Here is a 24,624-nt window from a genome sequence, read left to right as displayed (position 1 = left end):
GTGAAGGTGCAACTGCTATAAGGGTTGTGGCAACAGATTATGTTCGTGTGGGTGATAATGGTAAAAAGATAATTTTTGGATTGGAGAAAAATTCAAGAACATTCTGTTAAAATTCTAGAAATAAGTAGAAGGATCTTATTGAGTATATATAGGGGCCTGGTTCGATGTTAAGTTTATAGTTGTGATTTGAGTACGCTTAATAACCTAAAGTGATTAGAAATAGTAAGTAATTGTAAGTGATGTGGTGAAGAAAAGTTTAATGTTCCACTGTGCGTATTTATTGAAGCTACGGGAAATTCGTAACATTATGATTTTTTTCATAGCAAGACCCACAACACTTTTGTTTTGGACATGAAAATGTAAGTTTTCTGTTATTATTTCTATTTTTGTTACGTTATTAAGTTTTCTTATTGAACGGATTTCCAATCGTGGTTTTATTTTGTTTTTTGTACCTGCACTGCTCAGATATCGTTGCGGCTCCTTTAATATGGCTTTTGTCTTACGCTCTATGTATATTTTTTAACAGGTCTTGAGGTCGGGTCCATTCCAGCGTATTTTTCTATGCATTCTGTCAGGGTTTCGTATGGGTTTTGCTATTCAGGCATAAAACACCTGTACTTTTTGCACTTTATTTTCGTTGTTGCGTGCGCCTGGTATTAAACTGAGCTATCGGGCTACTTCTCTCTCTAATTGTCTGGATTGTTTGTTGTGGTAGTCAAAGATGGTTTTACTTTGTAGTTCTGGAAACTTTCTGAACATTTCGTCGTGTAGACGTTGCGCGTATGGCTTGAGTTTGTTTCGGCCTATACGATGAGCAAATATGTAAGATAAAGGTGACTGTTTTTATCTTTTGACCTTGAAGAATAAGTACTCAATCAAGTGCTAACAAGAAAATCTGATTCTGGGAGTTCCTTTAAGTAAAACTTTTAGACACATTTTTAAGTTAACATGTATGTTCTGTATGTCATCGCAGGAACTAGCAACAGTATGAACATATTTCAATAATATAATATTTATGATTTTCATTAAAAAGCTGAAATTGTTAATGTACTTAAAAAAAAATCTAAAACGTTTAATCCGCTAGTGTACGACCTCCCTTAACCTAAAGCAGTTCATACACCTTTAAACACCACCAAATATTTAAAAACATCCCACAGGCACGACACTGGCATTTCCTTACCCGCGGCCATCACACCGAAACAAAAACAATTTAAAAATTTAATAACATAATTTCTATTCCTTTACATCATCATCACCATCGCCGAAGTAGGGGCACCGCCACTGCCATTTACAAGTCCTCGCGTTTCGATCGCGTTCACTCAGTCGAATTTAGAGTCTGGTCAACAATAGACTTACGAAGAAATTGAAATTCATTAGAAAGAACAAACAAACAAAAAAAAAGAAAAAAGAGAAATCGGTGATCCGGTTGTTTTATTGAGTCGTTTCTGAGTCGCGATGGAAGAAAAACACGCTGCGCCGGAATCGATCGCTTCGGTCACGATCAAGCCCGAGTATCCGCCCTCTGAGTATTGCGCTTCTGAGCCACCACCGGTAAGAAGTATTTAATTTACTATATAGATTTAAAAAATATATATATTATACAGGATATCTAAAAAAAAACAGATGCAATATGGTATAATGCACAGTTTGGGTTTTAGATGAGAAATTGGAATTTCTTCATAAATCTACCATGAGGCCGATATTTAACAATCCCTTACAGTTTTGCAAAATAAAAATACTATTTATTTTGAAAAACCGCTTAAATGCGTATTTTAAGAATTTGTTCAAATTTTCTTTGTATTTATTTTTCAATTTTTTTCCCAATAATAATATACAACATTTGAGATGTTTCTTTGGATACATCTGTAACAAAAATTTGAAATATTGACGACAAAAGAAAGTTGGGACGTCTCTGGGATGGGCTATTAAGATCTCTTTGATATCCTGATGTTTCAGAGCTAAATGCCACATTTGTAATACAACCCAAAAAAGTTATAGACTTTTAAATTTTAATTTTAAGGGTCGTTTTAGGTGAGAATTTTTTTTTTAAGGTTTGCTGCTTCTTAAATTAACTAAACTAATTCGGAAAAAAGAACAATCTTCTAAATTTAGCCTAGAGACCAAAACCTACAATGTTTGCAAAAAATATTTGTTTTTCAATAAATTACAAAATAATTTAATTTTGAACAAAGTTCTCACATTCCATGGAGGTGCCATTATTTTTTTTAGTGTCTTTACATTCCTCAGATGTTTGCTTTAATACATCCATAAAAGCTTTTTAGCTTTCGTTGAAAGATGTATTTATTATTCTAAGAAAAAGCTTCTTTAAAGTAAATTTCTTATTTGTATAATTAAAAAAATAGAAATATTAATATTTTAAAAAGATATTTCTTTTATATATTTGAACATCTTTCACAATAAATATAAGTATCTTACATATATCTCATGATATCCGAGGAACTTACTGTTTAAGACACTGAACTTAAAGCAAATCTTTCTTCCTAATTTTTGTTCTTAATTAAAATTCTGAAAATAAAAAAAAAGTTTAAATCGTTTTTCGTCCTTAATATGCAATAGCAATAAAATAATATATTCATGTCTTTCCTGGCATAGGAGCTCGGGAGTGTATTCTTAAGGTTCCTTTAATATTGCCATGTTTGGGAGATACTTCCTTTAATGCATTCTTCAAAAATTATATACTTTATATGAAAATCTTAAATTAAATTTTCCCTATTTTATTTTGTGAAAACGGCAATAAAAAATGTGTTCATGCGTTCATTTAAGAATAAATTAAGACACAATTATTTTATGTAAATTTCTTAATTTTTTAGTATTCGTAGAAATATTGTATAAGGTGTTAATTAAGTAGGTACAATAGGTTTGACAAGTTACTTTTTGAGTAATTTTAAGACAAAAAGTTCAAATAAACATGAATCTGTAACGGCCTCGTTTACGAGATAGGTTTTTCTTGAATACCTTAAAATATATCCTTTGTTGTTATTTAGCAGTATAATTTAAACTAGTTAGCTGTTGATTTACTTCTAGTTTAATTAAAGTTTTTGTGTAAAGTTCAGTGTCGAGCGATACCTAAAAACATTTTTTTAACTTTCTTTAGATAAATTAATGAAAAGTACATCATCTTTGTCTCTTAATTTCTTTTGTATCTTGCTTAGTTTTCAAGAGTAAAATTAAATTCATTTAATTTTATATCTCTAAACCACCCAAAGAATATAAAACTGTTTTTTTTTTGGTAATAATTTTTTTTTTATAAATTATAAAACAACAATAAATAAGCACTAAAGTAAATATGTAAACTAATGAATTTTAAGTTTTGGAAATGGCCTCAATACAACGTCTAGCCGCCTTACCATTGAATTACGCACTCTCCTAAAAATACGTGGCGAATTTTGTATGATTCTATTTCGTAGATCCTCTTCACTTTCTATGACTGAAAGCACAGATGTTTTTGTGAAAACACAGCTTTGCACGAAAGGAGCTATTTACATGTGTGCTGAAAGTTCTTCTGAAAGTCCAGATAAAGCAAATTCTAAAAACCTTTGATATTTTAAGTTTAGGTGGAAAAAAAATGTAGCTCAATAAGATAAAGAAAATTATTCTTCAATATTATTTTCTATTAAGACGTGCGTCGGTTATTTTTGGCTCATGTGTGGTTGTTGTGAAAATTGATAATTGAATTTCAGAAAAAATAAGCTTCATCATAAACAATGTTTGACTTAGGAAACCTAGATTTCTTCTTATTTTACTTCGTAACCAATCAGAGAAAGCTAGTCAAGGCAAATTTCTAGGCAATAGTGCTTGCACAGCATCTGCTGGTCTGTTAAACTCTGTCATATAGTGACATGGATAATATTCAATTTTTTAGATATTTTCTGTGTGCTGGTATTAGGATTTCTTTCTATTTCATTTAAAACAGCGTCTTTAATTTGAACTGTACGTACAGCTATCCCTCCATACCTCCATATGGCAACTGTCGATTTTGAAGCTGCCCGTTTCAAAGAGTACGTACAAACGTTCTTTCGATACGTATTACTCGCTGAGGAAATCTTCCTCCATAAATTTTTGGTTTCTATTAGTTCCATGTCAAAAAAGCATATCTGCCATTTCACTATTGGTAAATTGAAACATTTTGGACAAAAAATAGACTGAAAAACAACCACCAAAAATAAACAATAAATTAACTAGCTTAACAACAATTAACAATAGAAATAACTGTGAAAAAGAATAGGTTGCCAATAACTGTTAAGTTGTTTACTAAATGTTGCCATTGATTTCTAAAACAACCCTCGATTATTATCTACAACATATTCCTTAATTTGTTAAAAATCGTTAGTTTATGTAGCGAAATTTAATTAAGTGTTTATTAGAATCTATTGTGGCTGTTATATCATGGAGTGAATGAAAAAATTATAAAAGATAAAAAATTCCAAAAGAAACATTTTTCCTTGTGTCTTGGGTCGTCTAGAGATATGCAATTAACTACATTTAATTTTTTTCCTCAAAAACTAGGCAAGATAAAAAAAGTTAAGTATTTTTAATTGGATTATTTATAAATAATTAAAAAAAAAATCATAAAAGTAATTTGCGTGTATTTTTCTATTTGAAAATCGTCGTTTAGATACCTCGAAGAATGCCACTGGGCTTGAAAAATGTAATTTAACTAGGACTACATCCACACCTTACTAGTATAAATTATACAGGCAATTTACAATAAAACTGGATAATTTTTTTTTCAATTAAGCTTAACACCTTGTAAGCAAAGCTAAAAACATTTGCGAACCCATGTTTATTTTAACTGTTTGTCTTAAAATGACTCAAAAAATTATCCATCTAATGTCTAATGTATATATATTAAACATCATACTCTGAAAATTATTTTATACAGGGTCCTGCAACAGTGCGTCGGTCTTCCATAAAGCCTAAAAAAATAAGGTTAAAAATGTCTAACCCTTAAAAAAATGTTGGGACCTGATAGCGCATATCATAATATTTTGAAGTATACAGGGTGCTTCAAAAAAGTAGGGCGATATAAGAAGCATTTTTTTAAAATAGAATGCCATTCTTTTTATTTTATTTTTAAGACCGCCTTAGGCTACCTAGTATATGCGCTAAATATGGCTGCTTTGTTATGCGAAGTTTGACTGAAATAATTTTTTTTATAAAAAAAATCTAAAAATCATTACATCATTTAATTTCCTCTTGATACTAGAAATGTTAATTTAATGTCAATATTGGACTTAATTGGGATTCTAGAAGAATGGAGAATTACTTTGACTTAAATTGTTTCTTTCTGTCATATACAGGGTGCTCGTAGTTAGCAATCATATTTTACGAATTTTAAAGCTTCATTTCTCGCTTTTTTAAAATGGAACACCCTGTATATTTTTTATTCATTTAATGAAGATTTAATACTTGAACATTTTTTATTATGTAAATATATTAGCTATCTTTAGTCGTTTTTAAAATATTCATGATAATAATTAAACAAGCATATTAAAAATATTTATCATTTTATTATTATTACATTAAGTGTTCAATATGTCCTCAGTTTTGTTCAAAACATAAATTAATACGTTCCTGAAAACTTCTTTCTATTTCAATGTAGCATTTGTGGAGTTACTTGAGCAAACGCATCCCGTATTCTCTGCTCCATATCTACTGCCGTTGTAGGTGGATTTCTACTATAAACAATTTCTTTTACAAAACCCCATAAAAAAAATCTAATTTTGTTAGGTCAGGTGATCTGGCTGGCCAATTAATGGGTCCGTTCCTTCCAATCCATTTTTCTTCAAAGGTTACATTTAAATATTCAGTGACATTTCGAGAAAAATGTGGAGGAGCTCCGTCCTGTTGAAACCACATTCGGTTTCTAGTAATTAATACAACATATCGTGGGCGTACAAAGAAAACCCTGTAAGTCCACTTTTTTCAAAAAATCGTTTTTTTTTGCATAGCCAAGTCCATTTAAAAATAACCTATTATACTAAATACCCGTTAAGTCCAATATAGTTCAAATAGAAGAGATACGTCTAGCTTCCAAGTTATTAAGTCCGGAGAGACTAAATATTATTCAGGAAAAATCTATTAAGTGCACTTAATTGGTTTATAAATTATTTGACACTCAGAAAAAATCCATTAAGTCCAATAATAAGTTTGCGGTATTCGAAATTGCATCCTGATATTATCGAATATAAATACGAACATAGCAGCGATTATAAGGTTATTAGAATTTGGGGAAAAGGTAGACCACCAGCAATTTCAAAAAAATTAGAGAAACTATATAAAGGCCCTTTACCGATAAGCACAAAGAAAAAAGAAGATCTTTTGAAATTATGCAAAAGTGGTGCTATTCCTTCGGAATTCCATGGGTGGTACCAGTCTCTTTCTACTGCAAAAAATATTGAAGAAGCCAGTATTGGAATTTCCGATGACGAAACTGATTCCGATTCCAACAATGAGCCTCTTTCTCATTATCTTGTTCAGAAGAACTGATACCGTTTATGAAGAAAAATCTGATAAGTCTCAAAAAATATGATTAGTTTGTCAGCGAAAACCCATTAAGTGCAATTATTATTTAAAAATGCTAATAAACAATTTGTTCTAAAAAATAATGTATTTCAATTTAACCTAAACTAACTCTAAACAGATGTTACTACCCAAAAAATGCATTTAGCAAACATAAAAAATAAAATTGGATTTTACATAAAACTTAAAAGTTTAAAATCGCTTTTTTTCACATTTTTAGTTCTAGGACTTACAGGGTTTTCCTTGTACGCCCACGATATGCAAGTAATCTAGGCAGTTCATTTTGTAAAAATTTAAGGTACATTTCTCCATTGAGATGACTATTTAAAAAATAGGGAATGATAATGGTGCTTCCAATAATTCCACCCCACACATTTAATGACCACCTATATGTTGGTAGTCGATCTGCCGCATAAAATGGGGGTTTTCGGATGAATAATAATGAAAGTTATGTCTATTTACTGATCCGTTTTTATGAAATGTTGCCTCATCCGTAAATAGGACATTATTAAAAAACGTGGGGTCGTTTTGTAATTTATTTCTGCTCCAAGTACAAAATTCAAGTCGGTTTTGTATATTCCCATCAAAAAGTGCTTGATGTTCATGGATGTGGTATGGATGAAAATGATTTCTTTTTAAAATTCGTTGCACTGATCTTTCACTTATTCCAACTGCTGCTCCGATATTTGACTGACTTAGGTGAGGATCTTCGGTTACCGTTAATAACACATCTAACTTTTGCTCCTGATTAGAAACAGGCCTCATTCTATCTTGCTTGGGGTAACAAACACTCCCTGTCTCCAGAAATCTTGCTAGTAACCTTCTAAAAGATTTTTCTTCTGGACATCTTTTATTAGGATAGCACGCCCCATACATTCGAGAGGCTAAGAGCAATTCTTTTCAGATTCCTCCAACACAAATATCATGTCAAGTTCGTCTTTGCTAAGATGCATTTTATAAGTATGCAATTTTCGTTCAGATTAGATTTCTGAAACAAAACTCCAAATTTCTTTTACAAACAAAGTTACGATAATTCAAATAACTGAATACTTAAGCTGATAATACACATACAAAAATGATATTCTCACCAAAATGTCAAAAATTTATTTAGAGAAACAGGTGAAATATTTTGCTTGGCAACAAAAAAGGTATTAAAATACCTATTTTGTTAAGAATGCAGATTTCCTGATTCTTATTTAAACATTTTATTATCTACGGATAATTATCGTGAATATTTTAAAAACGACTAAAGATAGCTAATATGTTTACATAATAAAAAATGTTCATGTATTATATCTTCATTAAATGGATAAAAAATATACAGGATCCATTTAAAAAAAGCGAGAAATGGAGCTTTGAAATTCGTAAAATATGATTGCTAACTACGAACACCCTGTATATGACAGAAGAAAACAATTTAAGTCAAAGTAATTCTCCATTCTTCTAGAATCCCAATTAAGTCCAATATTGACATTGAATTAACATTTCTAGTATCAAGATGAAATTAAATAATGTAATCATTTTTAGATTTTTTTTATAAAAAAAATTATTTCAGTCAAACTGCGCCTAACAAAGCAGCCATATTTAGCGCGTATACTAAGGCGGTCTTAAAAATAAAATAAAAAGAGTGACATTCCATTTTAAAAAAATCCTGCTTATATCGCCCTACTTTTTTGAAGCACCCTGTATACTTCAAAATATTTTTCAGATATGCGCTATCAGGTCCCAAAAATTTTTTAAGAGGTTAGAAAATTTTAACCTAATTTTTTTAGGCTTTATGGAAGACCGACGCTCTGTTGCAGGACCCTGTATATAATGTATATTTTTATAATGTTATTGGATGTAATAAAGTAATTTCTTTGCCACGGTTTATGATTTTTCTTCTATGAATTTTTTGCCAAATGACTAATTAATTTAGTATGAGAGGTGTTATCCAATACCTCATCTGAACTTTTCTTTATGTTTTAGTTTTAAATATAGATGAATATAATGGAAATAAATATTTAGTGGAATTTTTGAAATCACATTAATAGAATCATTTGGGCATGTATTAAAGGTAAATTCGAAAAATTAAAGGAACCTTAATACGCTCAAAAGTCATGAAAGCACATACAAAATTACCAACCGTTTTTTTACAGGTTACAATAAATAGACCAAACGTGCTCATGTAATCGACATTTTATTACTCACTTAGTTATTTTATTTTCGCAATTCCAAAAACATGTAAACACTACCTTGAACTGTTAACAAGTTTACAGTACTATTACAGTTTTATTTCGGATATAAATGTTCATTTGTAAAAAACAGTAAAAGTGTTTAAAAAGGCCTTTAAATCGAAAAATCTGGTAAAACCCGCTTTTTCAAGTAAAGTTTTGATAACAGCTGTAACAATTCACTAGAAGTCCACTTTCAGCTTTTAGTATTTTTTTAAGTGTTTGGTCTGCTTTCATTTAATCATGTTCCAGTAAGATTCATAACTTAAACACCGACTATAATAAAATCAAATTAGTTGTATAAAACTACCAACATTTTTTAATTTTATTGGGAATCACCGTAATATTGGTGTACAGGATGCATCATTGATATCTCGGTATTGATACTGATATCTCAACTAAAATAAATACTTGAAAAGTGAAAGCCTCAAAAAATCTTGCAAAAATTAACCGTTTCAAGTAAAATTTTGACAACAGATGTAATATCTTCATTAGAATTTCATTTTCAGCTTTTAGTATTTTTTTTATTCGTTTAAGCTCGTCATGGATACACCCAAGGCTAAGTTATAACAATATTAAAAACAAAAACAAAATTTCCTTTTTATTTTTGATAATCTTCGGAACCTATCGGAATTTTCAATGTTTCTTAAAGGTATATTGTTGAGCAAAATTACGCCCTTATTTAATCATTATCTCGAAAGAGTCATTAGTAAAATACCCTATATGATGAAATCAAATTAGTAGAATAGCCATTATGGACATAATTTTTTTGAGAATACTCGCCATATTGGTATACAGAGTGGGTCATTTTAGTAGTGCATGTCTTAAGATCTCTGATGAATAATGATGGAAAAACACTTAAAAGCGTAAACTCCTTATTTTACTGTAAGAATTTTATAGTATTATCATTAATTTTGTCATAAATTAACATAATCTAATATGGTCGCAAAAATCCTAATTGTAAGTCCCAAAATTGTATATTAACAGAATTATTTGTTTATTTGATCCAGTTAACTAATTCTTTAACTAAATACTGAATATAGTCCTGCTAAAGAAGCGTTTTATTTAATAGAACTTCCAAATACTTAATTGTATTTCTATAAGTTAAATGTTCGTTTATCCAAACAATATTGAGTCCCGTAGTTCTTCTCCTGGTAAATGATAAATCTTCGATTTTGATATATCTTTATTAAAGCGAATAAAGTCAGTTACTCACCTTATATTTCTACTATTACAACTGTTGCAAAGCAGATTAAAGTTCGCAAGACCGGTGGCATACAAAAAAAACTGAAAATTTCATTTTCTATAAATACTTAATATCTTAAATTATTTTAATTTTAAATTATTTTTTTTACTGTAAAATAATTTTTAAAGCAATTTTTTATGTAAAATATTACTGACGTAAATTTTAATTTCGGCGTTTGGATTTACATCAATAATTATATCCTCTAATAATACTGACATTCTGGAAAGATCCTTATTAAGTACTATTTATGTTTTTTTTTATATAGCCGTTCCTACAAAGTTTGAAAGAAAATTTTCCAACGTCTTACGTAAAACATTTCCAAATTTCAATGAAAAAATCAAAAAGAAAACAGAAATGTATTGGTATTGAATATTCTATAGTATTGAATATTCTCAAAATGGTATTTCAAAGTCCCACCAAAGTTTATTCAATTCACTTTCTGACATATATGGTACATTGTCATGATATTTCATGACTTTCCTAAAACATTTTAGAAACTTTTTTCCAAAATGTTTAGGCCTTCTTTATATTTGTTATAAAATTAAATTAAATTTGTTAAAAATACCAGGACCTCAATAGGGATGTACTTAAAAAGTTAAAGCTACGTTCTGGATGGTTCAAATCCATTTCCATAACATGTATCGGAAATGGTACATTTGATGACCGGTCATTATTATTCAAGGGACATTTATAAAAGAAAAAAAGGTAACTGGAATATTTTTAAAGTCCTAAGTATACGTTTCTGTTGAATGATCTTGTTCAAAGTTCCTTGTAACCTCCGTACACTTTTACTTATGTTTATTTTTTATATACAGAAGTTGCTGCAATTCTTGAATTGAAACACTCTTATAATGCCTTCCCTAAAATGTGTTTAAGAAAAAATTTGTAAAAACGATAAATTTTTAAATCGAAATGTAGAAAAACCAGAAAAAGTCGGTGCAATAGACAGAAAATACTCAGAATGGTCTTTCGATGCCCTTAAAATTTAAATGTACTACTAAAAACGAAATTTAATGAATGTCCTCGAATGTTTATTACAGAACATTTCTTAATTAAAAATGATCAAGAGTCACACCTAGGAAATATATACCATTAATAATGCCTACATACTAAGAGTTTTTTACAAATCTCAAGTTTCTGATGTAAATGATATATTACTGTTATTTTTAAGAAGAAATATTTCTGTTATATGATTTTCCTAAACCATTTAAGAACGTTTTAAAATTTCGTAATGAAACTGTTTTGGGAATCTTACGATAAATTGTTAGGTCCCAGAATATCCGACCAAAAGTACTACCAAAGTTTCAATGGTCTGGAGAGATGGAATGTTTCCCGCCCCAGATCCTTTTTTGGAATTTACCCTAAATGGTATAGCGTATAGCTACGTTTTGGATGATACATTCCCAAGAGACATTTCGAAAATTTACAATTACTGACCTGACCGTTAACATGTGGGGGATGTGTATGCGACAAATGGGATGTAGCTACGATATTTCTAAAGTCTTATATGTACAATTCGGGAATGTCTTTGTCGCCAAATTATTCTTCTATATTTCTTTATGCATTTTGCCATCAAATTCTTAAAGCTAATTACCAAAAACTTATTTAAACTCTCACTATGGGGATAATACTTACGATCACTTTGCCCTTAACTAACCTACAAAACTCGTTAAATATTCAATTTTATTCGAGCTATTTACCGAGGTGGCATACACTAACTAACTTCTACTATCAAACCTTTGGTCATACATAAGAAATATGGGAGAATCTCTTTTAGAAATTATCAATTTTATGGTGTTTCTTTTAATATCTCAATATAAGGCGAATATTCATTCATATAATAAAATGTGATTTACTTTAGTACTTAAAACCAATTTTCTCTGAAGATATTAAAGAACATGCAAATTGATAAAATGCAATGGAAGAAAAATTACAAACCATGTCAAAAGTGTCTAAATAAGTTATTGAAAAGAATGCTTTTACTCTTATCAAAAGCTTTCAAGAAGTCTACAAATTCAACGTCACTAATTCATGTAAATGCAAAGGCACTTGAAGCATTTGTGAATTCTCTTAAAGGAGCAAACTGCTCTATTGTTTACTACCAATTCTTCTTCCCATCATGATCTTTAACTCTCTGAAAATACCCTCTGGTTTTCATTGAGAAAGACTGAGATGTAAAATACTGATTTATTTAAATTTATTTGGAACTAATAGTCCATCTGAGAAAATTTTTATTCAGTACTAATTTGATTTAGAATATAATCAACTAAATGAATTTAAATTACCTTAAATTTGCCTAAGGTAATCCATACACGAACAAACTTATAGAATCGAAGGTTCAGTCACAACGGATTCGGGAACGTCTATATGATAATAACTGCGGGATTAACTTTATTATTTAAAATAATTCTCCATAAGGATATTGAGGAATGGATTAATGTTATGTAATAAAGTAACAAAGGAAATTCTCTGAACTAGTTATGATTAATACAGGGTGTTTCAGAACTATGGGATCAAACTTCTAGGAGTTGTTCAGTGCAACAGTAGAATCTATTTGAGTATAGGAACCCATGTCCGGAAATGTGTCACTATACCATTACGGCCCTAAGACGCGTTTAAATTTAGAAAAAATATTAATTGATGCATTTATTTTTACCTTTTGTATATGATACCATCACAATAATTGTTCAAAATGTCTTCTTCCAACCTCAATACACCGATTTAAACGCCGCACATGATTTTGGCGGACTACACTAAAATTTTGATCCTCATTTTGAATGATTTCAAATGCTGCTGTTATTCGTCCAATCAAATCTAGCTCTGATTCTACTGGAGTTTCGTAGACTAAAGACTTTACATGTCCCCACAAGAAAAAATCGAGGGACGTTAAATCGGGTGACCTAGGAGGCCCAGAAACTGCTCCACCTCTGGCAATCCAACGGTGCCCAAACCGCTGAGCCAAATACTCGCGTACTTGTACAGCAAAGTGAGCCGGCGCGGCGCTCCATCATGCTGAAACCACATTTGCTGTCTAACGTTTAGTGGAACATTTTCAAGGAGTTCTGGGAGAACTTCCTCCAAGAAACGCAGATAAATAGGTCGTGTTAACCGTTCCGGTAGAAGGTATGGCTCAATTAAATAATAATCAACGATGCCTGTCCATACGTTGACAGACCAACGATTCTGATGTTTTCTTGGAAACATTGCATAAAAATCCTTATGCAATCTTCGTGCCAAACATGGCTATTCCTACTATTATAAGTACCGTCTCTTGGGAAAAAGGCTTCATCGGTCCACAAAACATATCGTAAAAAATTTGGTTGTGCAATGATGTGATCCAGGAGCCATCGACAAAGTTGAACTCTAGGATGATAATCGGCTGCAGTCATACCTTGAACTTTCTGGAAGTGGTAAGGATAGAGTTGTTGGTCGTGTAGTACCCGCCAGACAGAACCGTTATTCGTATTCATATTCTTAGCGACGTCACGTGTGCTATTTGATGGTTCATCGGCAACTCGCTGAAGCACCTCTTCTTCAAATTCGACCGTTCTTACGGTTCGAGCAACACCAGTATCATGCATCTTGGTCTTAAACATGCCTGTCTCAGCGAGCCGCCGATGAACCGTAATAAACTTTTTGTATCCAGGATGCTGTCGTTCGGGATAACGTTCATGATACAACCGCGATGATGCTCGTGCATTGCAGTTTGTTGCTCCGTATGCCAAATGCATATCCGCCAATTCTTGAGTGGTAAAGTTTTCCATTAGCAATAAATGTTTAAAAGTTGTAAGCTATAAAATTTTTAAACGTGACATTGAGAATTGACATTTATAATCGTTGATTTTAAACAATTGTTGTTATGGAATCATGTACAAAAGGTAAAAATAAATGCAGCAGATCCTACTTAATTAATGTTTTTTATACATTTTAACGCGTCTTAGGGCCGTAGTGGCGTAGTGACGCATTTCCGGACATGGGTTCCTATATGCTCAAATGGATTCTTCTGTTGCACTGAACAACCCCCAGAAGTTTGATCCCATAGTTCTGAAAAACCCTGTATAAACCTCTACATATTTTTACTCTTCTGAAAAGCATTCGAGAAGTCTAACCGAGCATGCTTTTTAAAGGCATCAGCATCGAGAGCATTCGTGAATTTCATCAAAGGGACAAAGAACTCTTCAAAAGTTACTGTTATTATTGACTTCTCTAAAGCCTTTGCGCATCTCTCTAGAGGTCTTCTTGATTTTCAATGAGGAAGAGAGATATAAAATACTAGTTTATCTGCAAAGGAAACTTTTAGATTCAAACGTTTGGTCACTGAAAACTCATGACATATTCTTGGAATGGTAATATCCATATGATAACCAGCACGGGATTAACTTAAGTACTTAAGACCAAGTATCTGTCAGAATACTGAAGAAAGACGGATGAGAGATTCATTAAGGTTATTGTCAAATAATGTAAGTTTGGGCAAGTTACTGGAACAGAACTTTGTAACGACATTAAGACGTCTGTGAATACGTCATCAAGTAAGAATTCCTGAGTTTTAACTAACAAGCAAATTATCAATATGACCCTTATAGCTCTTTAATCTATAATTGTTGACGTTTAAGTCTTTTGACTTTCAATTCTTTTTTCAAACATCAGCTTTAACTCTTCTTGGTTTACATTGAGAGGAAGAAGAATACAAAATACTGATTTATTAAAGGAGTTCATACAGTCAACAACAAAATTACTTACAAAATAAATTGAACAACATTCTAGAAAACGCTAAACGATTGTACCATGTCGGTACCAGTCACGCATCCATCTTAGAAAATACCGACCATGCAACTGTTTATTTATAAATTAAAAAGTTTGTTAAAAATTCAAGGTGAAGGCCAGTTAGATCTCCTACGTAAGTAAAACGCTGATTTTTTTGTTTGACTTTGGTTGACCCGATCAGGAAATGGGAATTGTTTGTTTTATTTTATACAGGTTGCAGATAAAGATTCAATTGCCGTGAAAATTGTTTTCATTGCACTTTATCGGGAAATTTTGCTTGCTTGGTAATTACCATGTAAAACAAACGGCTTTTATTGTTTCCCAATAACAATAATAACAAAATAACAGGGACCATACTACATTAAGAAAAATAGGTAATAAAATATATAGGGTGTGTGTAAATTAAAATAAAAAAAACCTTCTTAATCAGCAGCGAGAGAGCAGCAAAAGCAATTAATGGAAGTCAACCCCTTGCTCACCATCGAACTGGAAAATGATGAAAATAGTGATGACTATGAGAACAATAGGCATACATTATTGGATCAATGAAAAAGATAAGAAAGCAGTCTGTAAATATTAATTGAACATCTTAAAGCCAATGTTGAGCATTTATGATTTCCGAAGAACCCATCCATGACTCTTTCTGCTCTCTTTTGTTCTTTCGAGCCTTTGACTAATAATTCTTGTCAAAACATGATCACTAAGTTGCTAGCGGTAATGAGTTCAACTAAAAAATTAGGTACTCCTTTACCTGGATGAATAGAAAATTATAAATTTTCACCTTTATTAAGGTCAGAAAAATTAAGAAAAGAATCTTTAAGTCTTGGCACCCTGCATTATTCAGATTAATAGTAGAAAGATAAATAAAGAAAGATATATAAATCCTACTATATCTTTAAGAGATTTAATTAGATTCTGCTGGACATACTCTCCAGAAATGCCATTTTTATGTAAAAGCTTCAGATTCTTGTTCCAGAGCTTCTGGATCAGTTCAGCTAATTCAACAAGCAAGTTACTGGAACAGAACTTTGTAACGACATTAAGACGTCTGTGAATACGTCATCAAGTAAGAATTCCTGAGTTTTAACTAACAAGCAAATTATCAATATGACCCTTATAGCTCTTTAATCTATAATTGTTGACGTTTAAGTCTTTTGACTTTCAATTCTTTTTTCAAACATCAGCTTTAACTCTTCTTGGTTTACATTGAGAGGAAGAAGAATACAAAATACTGATTTATTAAAGGAGTTCATACAGTCAACAACAAAATTACTTACAAAATAAATTGAACAACATTCTAGAAAACGCTAAACGATTGTACCATGTCGGTACCAGTCACGCATCCATCTTAGAAAATACCGGCCATGCAACTGTTTATTTATAAATTAAAAAGTTTGTTAAAAATTCAAGGTGAAGGCCAGTTAGATCTCCTACGTAAGTAAAACGCTGATTTTTTTGTTTGACTTTGGTTGACCCGATCAGGAAATGGGAATTGTTTGTTTTATTTTATACAGGTTGCAGATAAAGATTCAATTGCCGTGAAAATTGTTTTCATTGCACTTTATCGGGAAATTTTGCTTGCTTGGTAATTACCATGTAAAACAAACGGCTTTTATTGTTTCCCAATAACAATAATAACAAAATAACAGGGACCATACTACATTAAGAAAAATAGGTAATAAAATATATAGGGTGTGTGTAAATTAAAATAAAAAAAACCTTCTTAATCAGCAGCGAGAGAGCAGCAAAAGCAATTAATGGAAGTCAACCCCTTGCTCACCATCGAACTGGAAAATGATGAAAATAGTGATGACTATGAGAACAATAGGCATACATTATTGGATCAATGAAAAAGATAAGAAAGCAGTCTGTAAATATTAATTGAACATCTTAAAGCCAATGTTGAGCATTTATGATTTCCGAAGAACCCATCCATGACTCTTTCTGCTCTCTTTTGTTCTTTCGAGCCTTTGACTAATAATTCTTGTCAAAACATGATCACTAAGTTGCTAGCGGTAATGAGTTCAACTAAAAAATTAGGTACTCCTTTACCTGGATGAATAGAAAATTATAAATTTTCACCTTTATTAAGGTCAGAAAAATTAAGAAAAGAATCTTTAAGTCTTGGCACCCTGCATTATTCAGATTAATAGTAGAAAGATAAATAAAGAAAGATATATAAATCCTACTATATCTTTAAGAGATTTAATTAGATTCTGCTGGACATACTCTCCAGAAATGCCATTTTTATGTAAAAGCTTCAGATTCTTGTTCCAGAGCTTCTGGATCAGTTCAGCTAATTCTGACCACCCATCTGGGTGTTTTCCATAGGGGTGGTCAGAGGTGGTTCTGGAGTACAGTAATCAAGTTACCACCGGTTCAGTTGACCTGATTTCTGGCAAACTCTTTTGGCAGTCATCCAGCTTTTATTCTCGGGTGCACCTCAGCCTGCGGGAAACTTATGTACTTACCACATTAGCCTTCTAGCATTTCCCAGCCTAACATTTCGATGGCATATATTAGCTTGTAGAGGTCTTTTAGTGATGTGGTAGATCTTTTGAGTCTAGTGTGTCCTTACCAAATATTCGTTACAGTACCTCACAAACGCAGGTAATGTCTTAGACAGTTACTGGTTCCCTTTTTCAAAGAGGACATCTCAGAACACTCTTATTTTATTAAAGTATCCAATTTATGTCAAATTTTGTATTGTTTCTTCAGCCGGGATCGTATTTATTTGGTTTTGGTGCAATAAAGAGACTAGTAGATTCTCCTCTAGCAAGTTCAGTCGCTCTCTCATTTCTCGGTATTCATAATAAGCTTTACATTATTACGGTTACTAATTTAGTTCTAGTAGACAGTTTTATACTATTTCTGCAAGTGTCTTCAGATCTACTTGGGTGTCACATAAAATTTGGATCTGCTTGTTATTGTAGACTTCCCAATTCCTCTCTTTTGCACATTTGAGTATTGCGAAGATTTTGTTCTAAAACTCCGATGCAAGATTCCCTAATGGATGGAATATCTCTTGTGTTGGTTTTTCTCCAAAAATTGCAGAGTATTTGTCGGTCTTTTATCCAGCTGTGTACCAGATTAGGGCCTCGTTGTGCTTGAATACACTTTAAGGGGTCGATCAACACTAATTTGGCAGCAAGATTTGTTTGTTTATCGAGTTGCGGAGTAGTTGCCGTTGTTTTTAATCTTAATGCATCATAGCATGATTTTTCTCTAATTGCCTTATTACTTATCCGATGAGCTCTTGTTAGTCTTTCTTTGAGAAAATGTTATGATATCTCGGTATCATCTAAGGTCCTAAGTTATTGAAAATAGGGAACATGGGTGAAATTCTTTTTTGATTGGGATAAGTCCTCCAGAATAACAAAAATTTGCATTCGGACTTCCCTTAAATGCGGTGTGGGTCTATTCTTGTTCATACTGCTTAGTATTGAAAATGTATATACAATTCAAACTGAGGTTCTATAGAAATTCAATGCACTCAACTTTCTCTTATGTTCTATTGCATCTTTTTCCTATTTAATTGCATGCAACGATTTAATACGTATGGGCGATAATTGCACCATTATCCCGCCTACGAATACTGATAATTAATGAGATTGCTTTCTAAATGGGCTGGTGTCATCACCTCTAGCATAAAAAAAGTTATATTTAAAAAAAATCTCTAAATTGTTTTTTCAAGTATTTCTATTTCAATTTATTTTTAAATGCACTTCAGGTTGAATCATCATAATGGCCCAACGTCATTTATAAAGGGAGCGGATGTTAAGACAGATGTTTGACTTGGTCCAAGTGTCAATTCTGCATGATTGTCATTTGGATTTTACTGAATCTGAGTATAAAAGTTATTGATAAAACTGCTCTATTAAATTTGAAAGTATATTTAACCAACCAAAAGTCGATTTCTCTTCTGTTTATAATTTGTATACTGCAAATAACGAAATCGTTGAAGTTGAACTGCGTTGAAACTGAACTACAAATCTATGTATCAATCCGGTTTTAAAGCATCTTTTGCACTGACATTGTTTATTCCGATTTCATATTGACATTGAATTTTTGTTAATCGTAATCGCAACGGAGAAAAATTCTTTTCAGAGTATGTTATATCGTATTTGCCAATCAATAATGAACTAGTTACAAATACTTTAAGAGTTAAAAGTGTTGTTCATATTTTAAGATTTTTATTTAATAAGAAACTATAAGCACACTGAGTCATCCAAGGGCGTGACTCGTTTAAAAGTTTGATGCTAACAAAAGACTAATAACTTAAATCTCTTCTTCAAAAACTTCAGTGACCACAATCTTTTGAGTATAGTCTTAGGAAACCTTCTTTGATTTTCTGATTTCCTCTTCTAAGAAGGACTATGGCTCTCTTCTATTGTAACTTTACATTATTCAGTTACTTTCAATTACGATTAAGATTGCGGCTCGCTTAAAAGTTCTATGTTTTAGCAATTATTATACCATCAAGTTTGGTGTCAAAATAAAATAGCTTGAATCATTAAATCGGCTTAGTGAAAAGCCAAGGGAGTTGTTCTGTATATAGGTTTCCTGAAGAATTCGTTCTCTCCCACCGATCGTTACGAGAGGGCAATAATAGTTTCCTCCTCCCAGCACGAATAGCACTCCGGCTTGGCCCGCAAAACCTAGAATGTAGAAATAGCTTCCTAAGTGACAATGTCCAGTTAAAAAACATGTCACTAGCCGGATTTCGCATATTTGGAAGGGAGGAAGTTGAAAGTCCAAGGAAGATATATCAAGCTATTGAAAGGAATCTGTAACAGCTGCCTTTATTTAGTTCTAGAGATTCTCTTAACAGCTGTTAATGGCTTTCAGATTTCTTTTTTCTACTTCTCCTCCCTTTTTAAAGATAACTATTCATCGAAGTTTTATGATGTAAAAGTATAACACATACGTTGACCTTAAATAGTCTTTCTTTAGTGGTTTTTTATTTAAAAATTGATCTTTAAACAAATAGATGTATATATGCACGACCTTCCCAAAGAAACACATTAACTGGTAAAATCCCAAGCGATTTCGCAAAATCCATTAAAAAGGCAAACAATTTGTTTATTTTGCAATTAAACGTAAGATGTTTACAGTTAAGATTCTTAAGTTTAACAACGATTTTAACATGAGGCAATATCCGTGCCCAGATAGGAACTTAATATTCGGGTAATATTCCAAATTCCAAAAAAATAAATATGGATAAACATGCACAGATTGCGCAGTTAGACTGTGAAACAGACTTATCCAGATATTATAAGGCCATTGGCTTATATGGAACTGTACTTATTACGTCAAAAAATAACACGTAAAAGACCAGTGAGTCGCAATCGACGCAATGGCGCAATCGACCACTCACCACTTAACTTAGAGGTTTAATTATTCCATCACGAAAGTAAGTTTATAATCATTAAAAAAAAAGATAAAGTTAACGGTTTGAAAATACGCAAAATCACAATCATATAGAAAAAAAAACGAAAACTGATGTTACAGCCACCAATTATTACCATCTATGCCACTATCTCTTTTTAGAGTTCGCTTCAAGGTCCTCCCTGATTGTTAACTTTTAAACTAGTATATGGTACTGCCATTTAAAATTGGTTTTTTACTTCCTAAACGAGGAAAGACATATGACACATATTGAAAAGTGAGACTCAAATGTAAATCTTTTGATATTCTCCCTTTTTCCTTGTCTACAATTCCACTTGGTGAATTTGGAGCGCAACAACTTTAACGTAGCCAAACAAGTATTGCAAATACTTGCTCCAGAGACATTTATTTATTTATTTATTTATTTATTGTTTATTGTTCAACAGTACAAAACCATTTACAGAACAAAGCTAGCACACCAAGTAACAGATATAAAATATGAAAAAAAAAACTGAAAAATACAATATGTGCTTAAGCTATAAGACCTACACATCTAACTTAAATAAGAGGGGAGAAAATTTCCCTATAGTGAAAATACCTACTTATCTAAGAGAACAGTTATGTATATCGCACAAAGCAGAGATGCTGTTAAAATTTGTGGTCATAACAAAAATTGGTGACTTCTTACCAATGTTTCTCGAATGAGGACAATAAAATGTTTCGGTAAGCCGTGAGTTACATCTTGGTACTCTAAAGTTTAACATTGATAAAAGATGGGGCGAATCAATAAGATTGTGAGTAAGCTTATATACAAAGTTATTAGAAACAAGCATCCTTCTAAAATTAAGAGAATCGATATTAAACTGAGACAGTAAAAGAGCATTATCAAATCCTCTTTGCGGATAGACACCAGTTTCCTTCAAATGCAAAAATTTGAGGAATTTTCTTTGAACATTCTCTAGAGCCATAACATGAATCTGATATATTGGATACCACACTAAGCAGCAATATTCAAGTCTTGATCGAACTAGTGAGTAGAACAGTGTTTTAAGAGATGTAATATTAGTGAATTGTTTACAGTTTCTCATTATGAAACCTAAAACTCTATTTGCGGATGAAAGGACTGACTGAGTGTGGGGAATAAATGTCAGTTGGGTATCAAATGTAACCCAACATATTTTCAAATCGTCGGCAAACAGTAAGTTTTCACAAGTTAAGGCGCGGGAAAGGTCATTGATGAAAAGTAAGAACAGTAAAGACCCCAAATTTGATCCTTGAGGCACCCCAGATGAAGCCAAATACAACTCAGACTTGAAGCCGTTATAAGAAACAAATTGTTGCCTTGAAGTAAGATATGATATAAAGAAAGAGACAAGTGATGGACTAAATCCAAAAGAGCATAGTTTTTTAAGTACAGTATAATGATCAATGCAGTCAAAGGCCTTTGAGAAGTCTGTGTAAACTACATCAGTCTGGTCGACGTCATCAATAGCATCACTTAAAAATTGAGTAAATTGAAGCAGATTAGACATTGTAGAACGTTGGGGCATAAATCCATGTTGCTATGAGTGGCGATGAGTCTATGAACTGCTGGAAACATACGGTTGTATATGACTTTCTCAAAGACCTTTCCAAAACTACTGAGAATCGCAATTGGTCTGTAATTGGCAATATCACAAGCATCCCCCTTTTTCAATCAGACATACCCTAGCCAGTTTCCAGCATGATGGAAATGTGCATGTCTTTAAGGCCAAATTAAAAAGATATTTAAGAGGCTCAGCGAAAACAGCACTACAATCTTTTAGTAGAAAACAGGGAATAAATTCATGGCCCGAACTAGACTTACTCTTCATATTTTTCAAAGTTTGCTCAATTTCCAACTCAGAAATATCATCTATATGCACACAGAGATTTGAAACTACATGGTTATCATTTGGATTGAATAACAGATGGTCAGTTTCATCATTGTTTGTAGAGGTATAAACACTTTGGAAATAGGACGCAAATGCATTTACTATGTTATTCGGTTCCTCATACACTCCGTTATGGTCATGGATTCTACCTGGTATTCTTAAACAACCGTTCTTTGTCTGTATATATGACAAGAATAAAGCAGGATTAGTAGATATACTATTTTGAATTTCATTTATATAAGATGCATAACAAGTATTTATCTGTAATTTAACAATAGTTATAAATCTTTTAAATTCAGTAAAGTGGTAGCTACTACCTGAATTTTTAAATGCCTTGTGATATTTTGCTTTAAGTTTTATGTTGTGTTTAAGTTCAGTAGAATACCAGGATGGAAACCGCCTCTTCTTTTTATTAATTTTAAATAAAGGAACATGCAAATCAAGCAGTTGGTAAAGCCTATCATAAAATAGTTGACAGGCCAAATTAATGTTCTGTTTGAAAAAAAATAATTAATGACATGAAGATGCACACCACATTAATATCTTCAATAAAGTGATGATGAGGCGTCATATGATACAAATTGTTGAATAATCTCAAGTTATTACGCTTCCGTTGCCAGGTTATTTTGATACCACTTACTGCTCACATGAGTAAACAAAATACTGGTGTATCTTATGCAACAAAAAAAACAAAACCAACTGAGTTTGGTTACGCAATATGTTGCGCAATGTATGGTAACCGACGTCCACTAAACTCTGTAGGGCAATATTGTTAGTATTGGTGCAATAGGATTTGTTTATTGCTCATTAATTTTTTTAAGCATGTACATTAGCAAGACCTGGGTGTGTTAGATTTGTTGAGTTACAAAAAAATTGCTTTTATGTCTCTTCATAATTATCTTACTCTAATTATAGTTCTTGGCAATAATATTTTTTAGCAGTCTGTCTATAGAGGTTTTTTCAAAAATATTTGAACCCACCTATCAACCTTTAAGTTATTTACTTACTGACAATAATATTACCTTCATTTAGGTGCCAGCTTATTGGTACTTCCGATTCGCTGCCATTCGAAAGGTTATATGGTACAACCGTACTCTGATTGGTCACGCTGGTTGTTTACCAGCAATCATAATAGAGCATCGATAGTGCAAATCTTGAAATATAAAATTTTCTATAATCGTGATTCCAAACATAACCGTGGATATAGGCGGAAAATTTATTTGACTAATGTAAATTAATTATCAAACGTTTTTGGTTGTAATTTAAGTGTTTCTAGATGCTATTTTTCCATTTGCTATTAAAACGTACCTTTTAATATCCAAAGAACCTGTAATATAACGTTGCGCATTTATTTATTGAAAGTGGTGGGTTGTGAGGCGACCCTCGGATAACCAGGATTTGCATCTAAATAGAGAGTGCAAAATGAAACAAAATGGCAACCGATTGTATAAAAATTTATTTGAATATGCATTTACCGTTGACCTTACTATATTTAAGTTATTTTCTTCGTATAATTTTTCATAGTAAGAGAAAGTAAGTCATACCAATTAAACAAATTGTCAATATTCAGCACAGTAATATTTGATTGGGTTGCAAATAACCTTCAAGGAATATATTGAACTCTTTTGCTTCTCAAATATATCGATACTGAGTGGTTTAAACTCGTTTTACAAAGATGCCCTGGAGAGGAAAAGTGATTGGATCAAAGAAGCCTGTTAAGTTAAATCTGCGTAAATTCTTCCGTATATCAAACACTGTTGGTTCTTCCTTCCTCTATTTCCCATTTTTCCTTGTAGTTTTAAGATTTGGAAAAATAAGATTGGATTCTCCTGATGTAGGTTTTTCTCCTCCACTCCTATTTGTTAAATGATCGGCTTTCCAATTACCTTCATTTATGAATTATCTTACCGTGATTATGACTACATCTTATTATGGCTATAGCTGCTTTTTGGGATATACACGCACTGTGTCTCTCCATGTTAATGTTGATCTACCTTATGAAACTGTTCTAGTAAGTTTTTCCATGCAAGGTTCATCCACTAAAGTATCCATAGAACACAGGAAGAGAGTGTGACCGTCCGTAAAAACTTACCAGTCCCAGATGGTATCCAGATGATAACCTAATCTATTACTAAAGCTAATATTTATTAGTTTCTTTTTTATAACAAGTTTCTTTTAAATAAAATTAACTTTCATTACACATATAACCATTTAATATTATCAGGTAGTGTTTTTTCCTCCTCATTTGACAAGATAAATAACAAATACATCACATAAATATTTTCCATATAACTATATTTTTACGAATATTAAATGAAAATAAAACCAATAAACAGATTTATGTATATCTTTATTTACTTTTTGCCACGTTTCTTTTTTAAAAACTTAAACGAGTAAAATATCGAAAACTCCAAATAAAATTTTAAAAGAAGTTAATAACATACATACATATTCATTATAAGGTTCAAAGAGATTTTATTATGGCCCTGACTTAATAAATTAAATCTAGTTTAAATAACTTGATTCGTAAAACTCCGAGGTAGTTGCCTAGATCGGT

The 24,624-nt window shown here is 31.8% G+C and overlaps 1 protein-coding gene across 1 annotated transcript in view; it reads left to right on the top strand.

The window, feature by feature from the left end:
• The first annotated feature begins 1,283 nt into the window (after positions 1 to 1,283).
• The window catches only part of LOC126747661 (uncharacterized), a 60,900-nt gene continuing 37,559 nt past the window's right edge, over positions 1,284 to 24,624 (top strand). The window contains exon 1 of the mRNA XM_050456426.1: positions 1,284 to 1,551. Within this exon, the coding sequence (XP_050312383.1) occupies positions 1,456 to 1,551 (96 nt within the window). The 5' untranslated portion in view covers positions 1,284 to 1,455. The remainder of the gene's footprint in view (positions 1,552 to 24,624) is intronic.

This window comes from Anthonomus grandis, chromosome 2, assembly GCF_022605725.1.
Source record: "Anthonomus grandis grandis chromosome 2, icAntGran1.3, whole genome shotgun sequence".
Taxonomy (NCBI): Eukaryota; Metazoa; Arthropoda; class Insecta; order Coleoptera; family Curculionidae; genus Anthonomus; species Anthonomus grandis.
The sequence above is the reverse complement of the archived record's forward strand: the minus strand, read 5'-3'. Positions and strand labels throughout refer to the sequence as shown.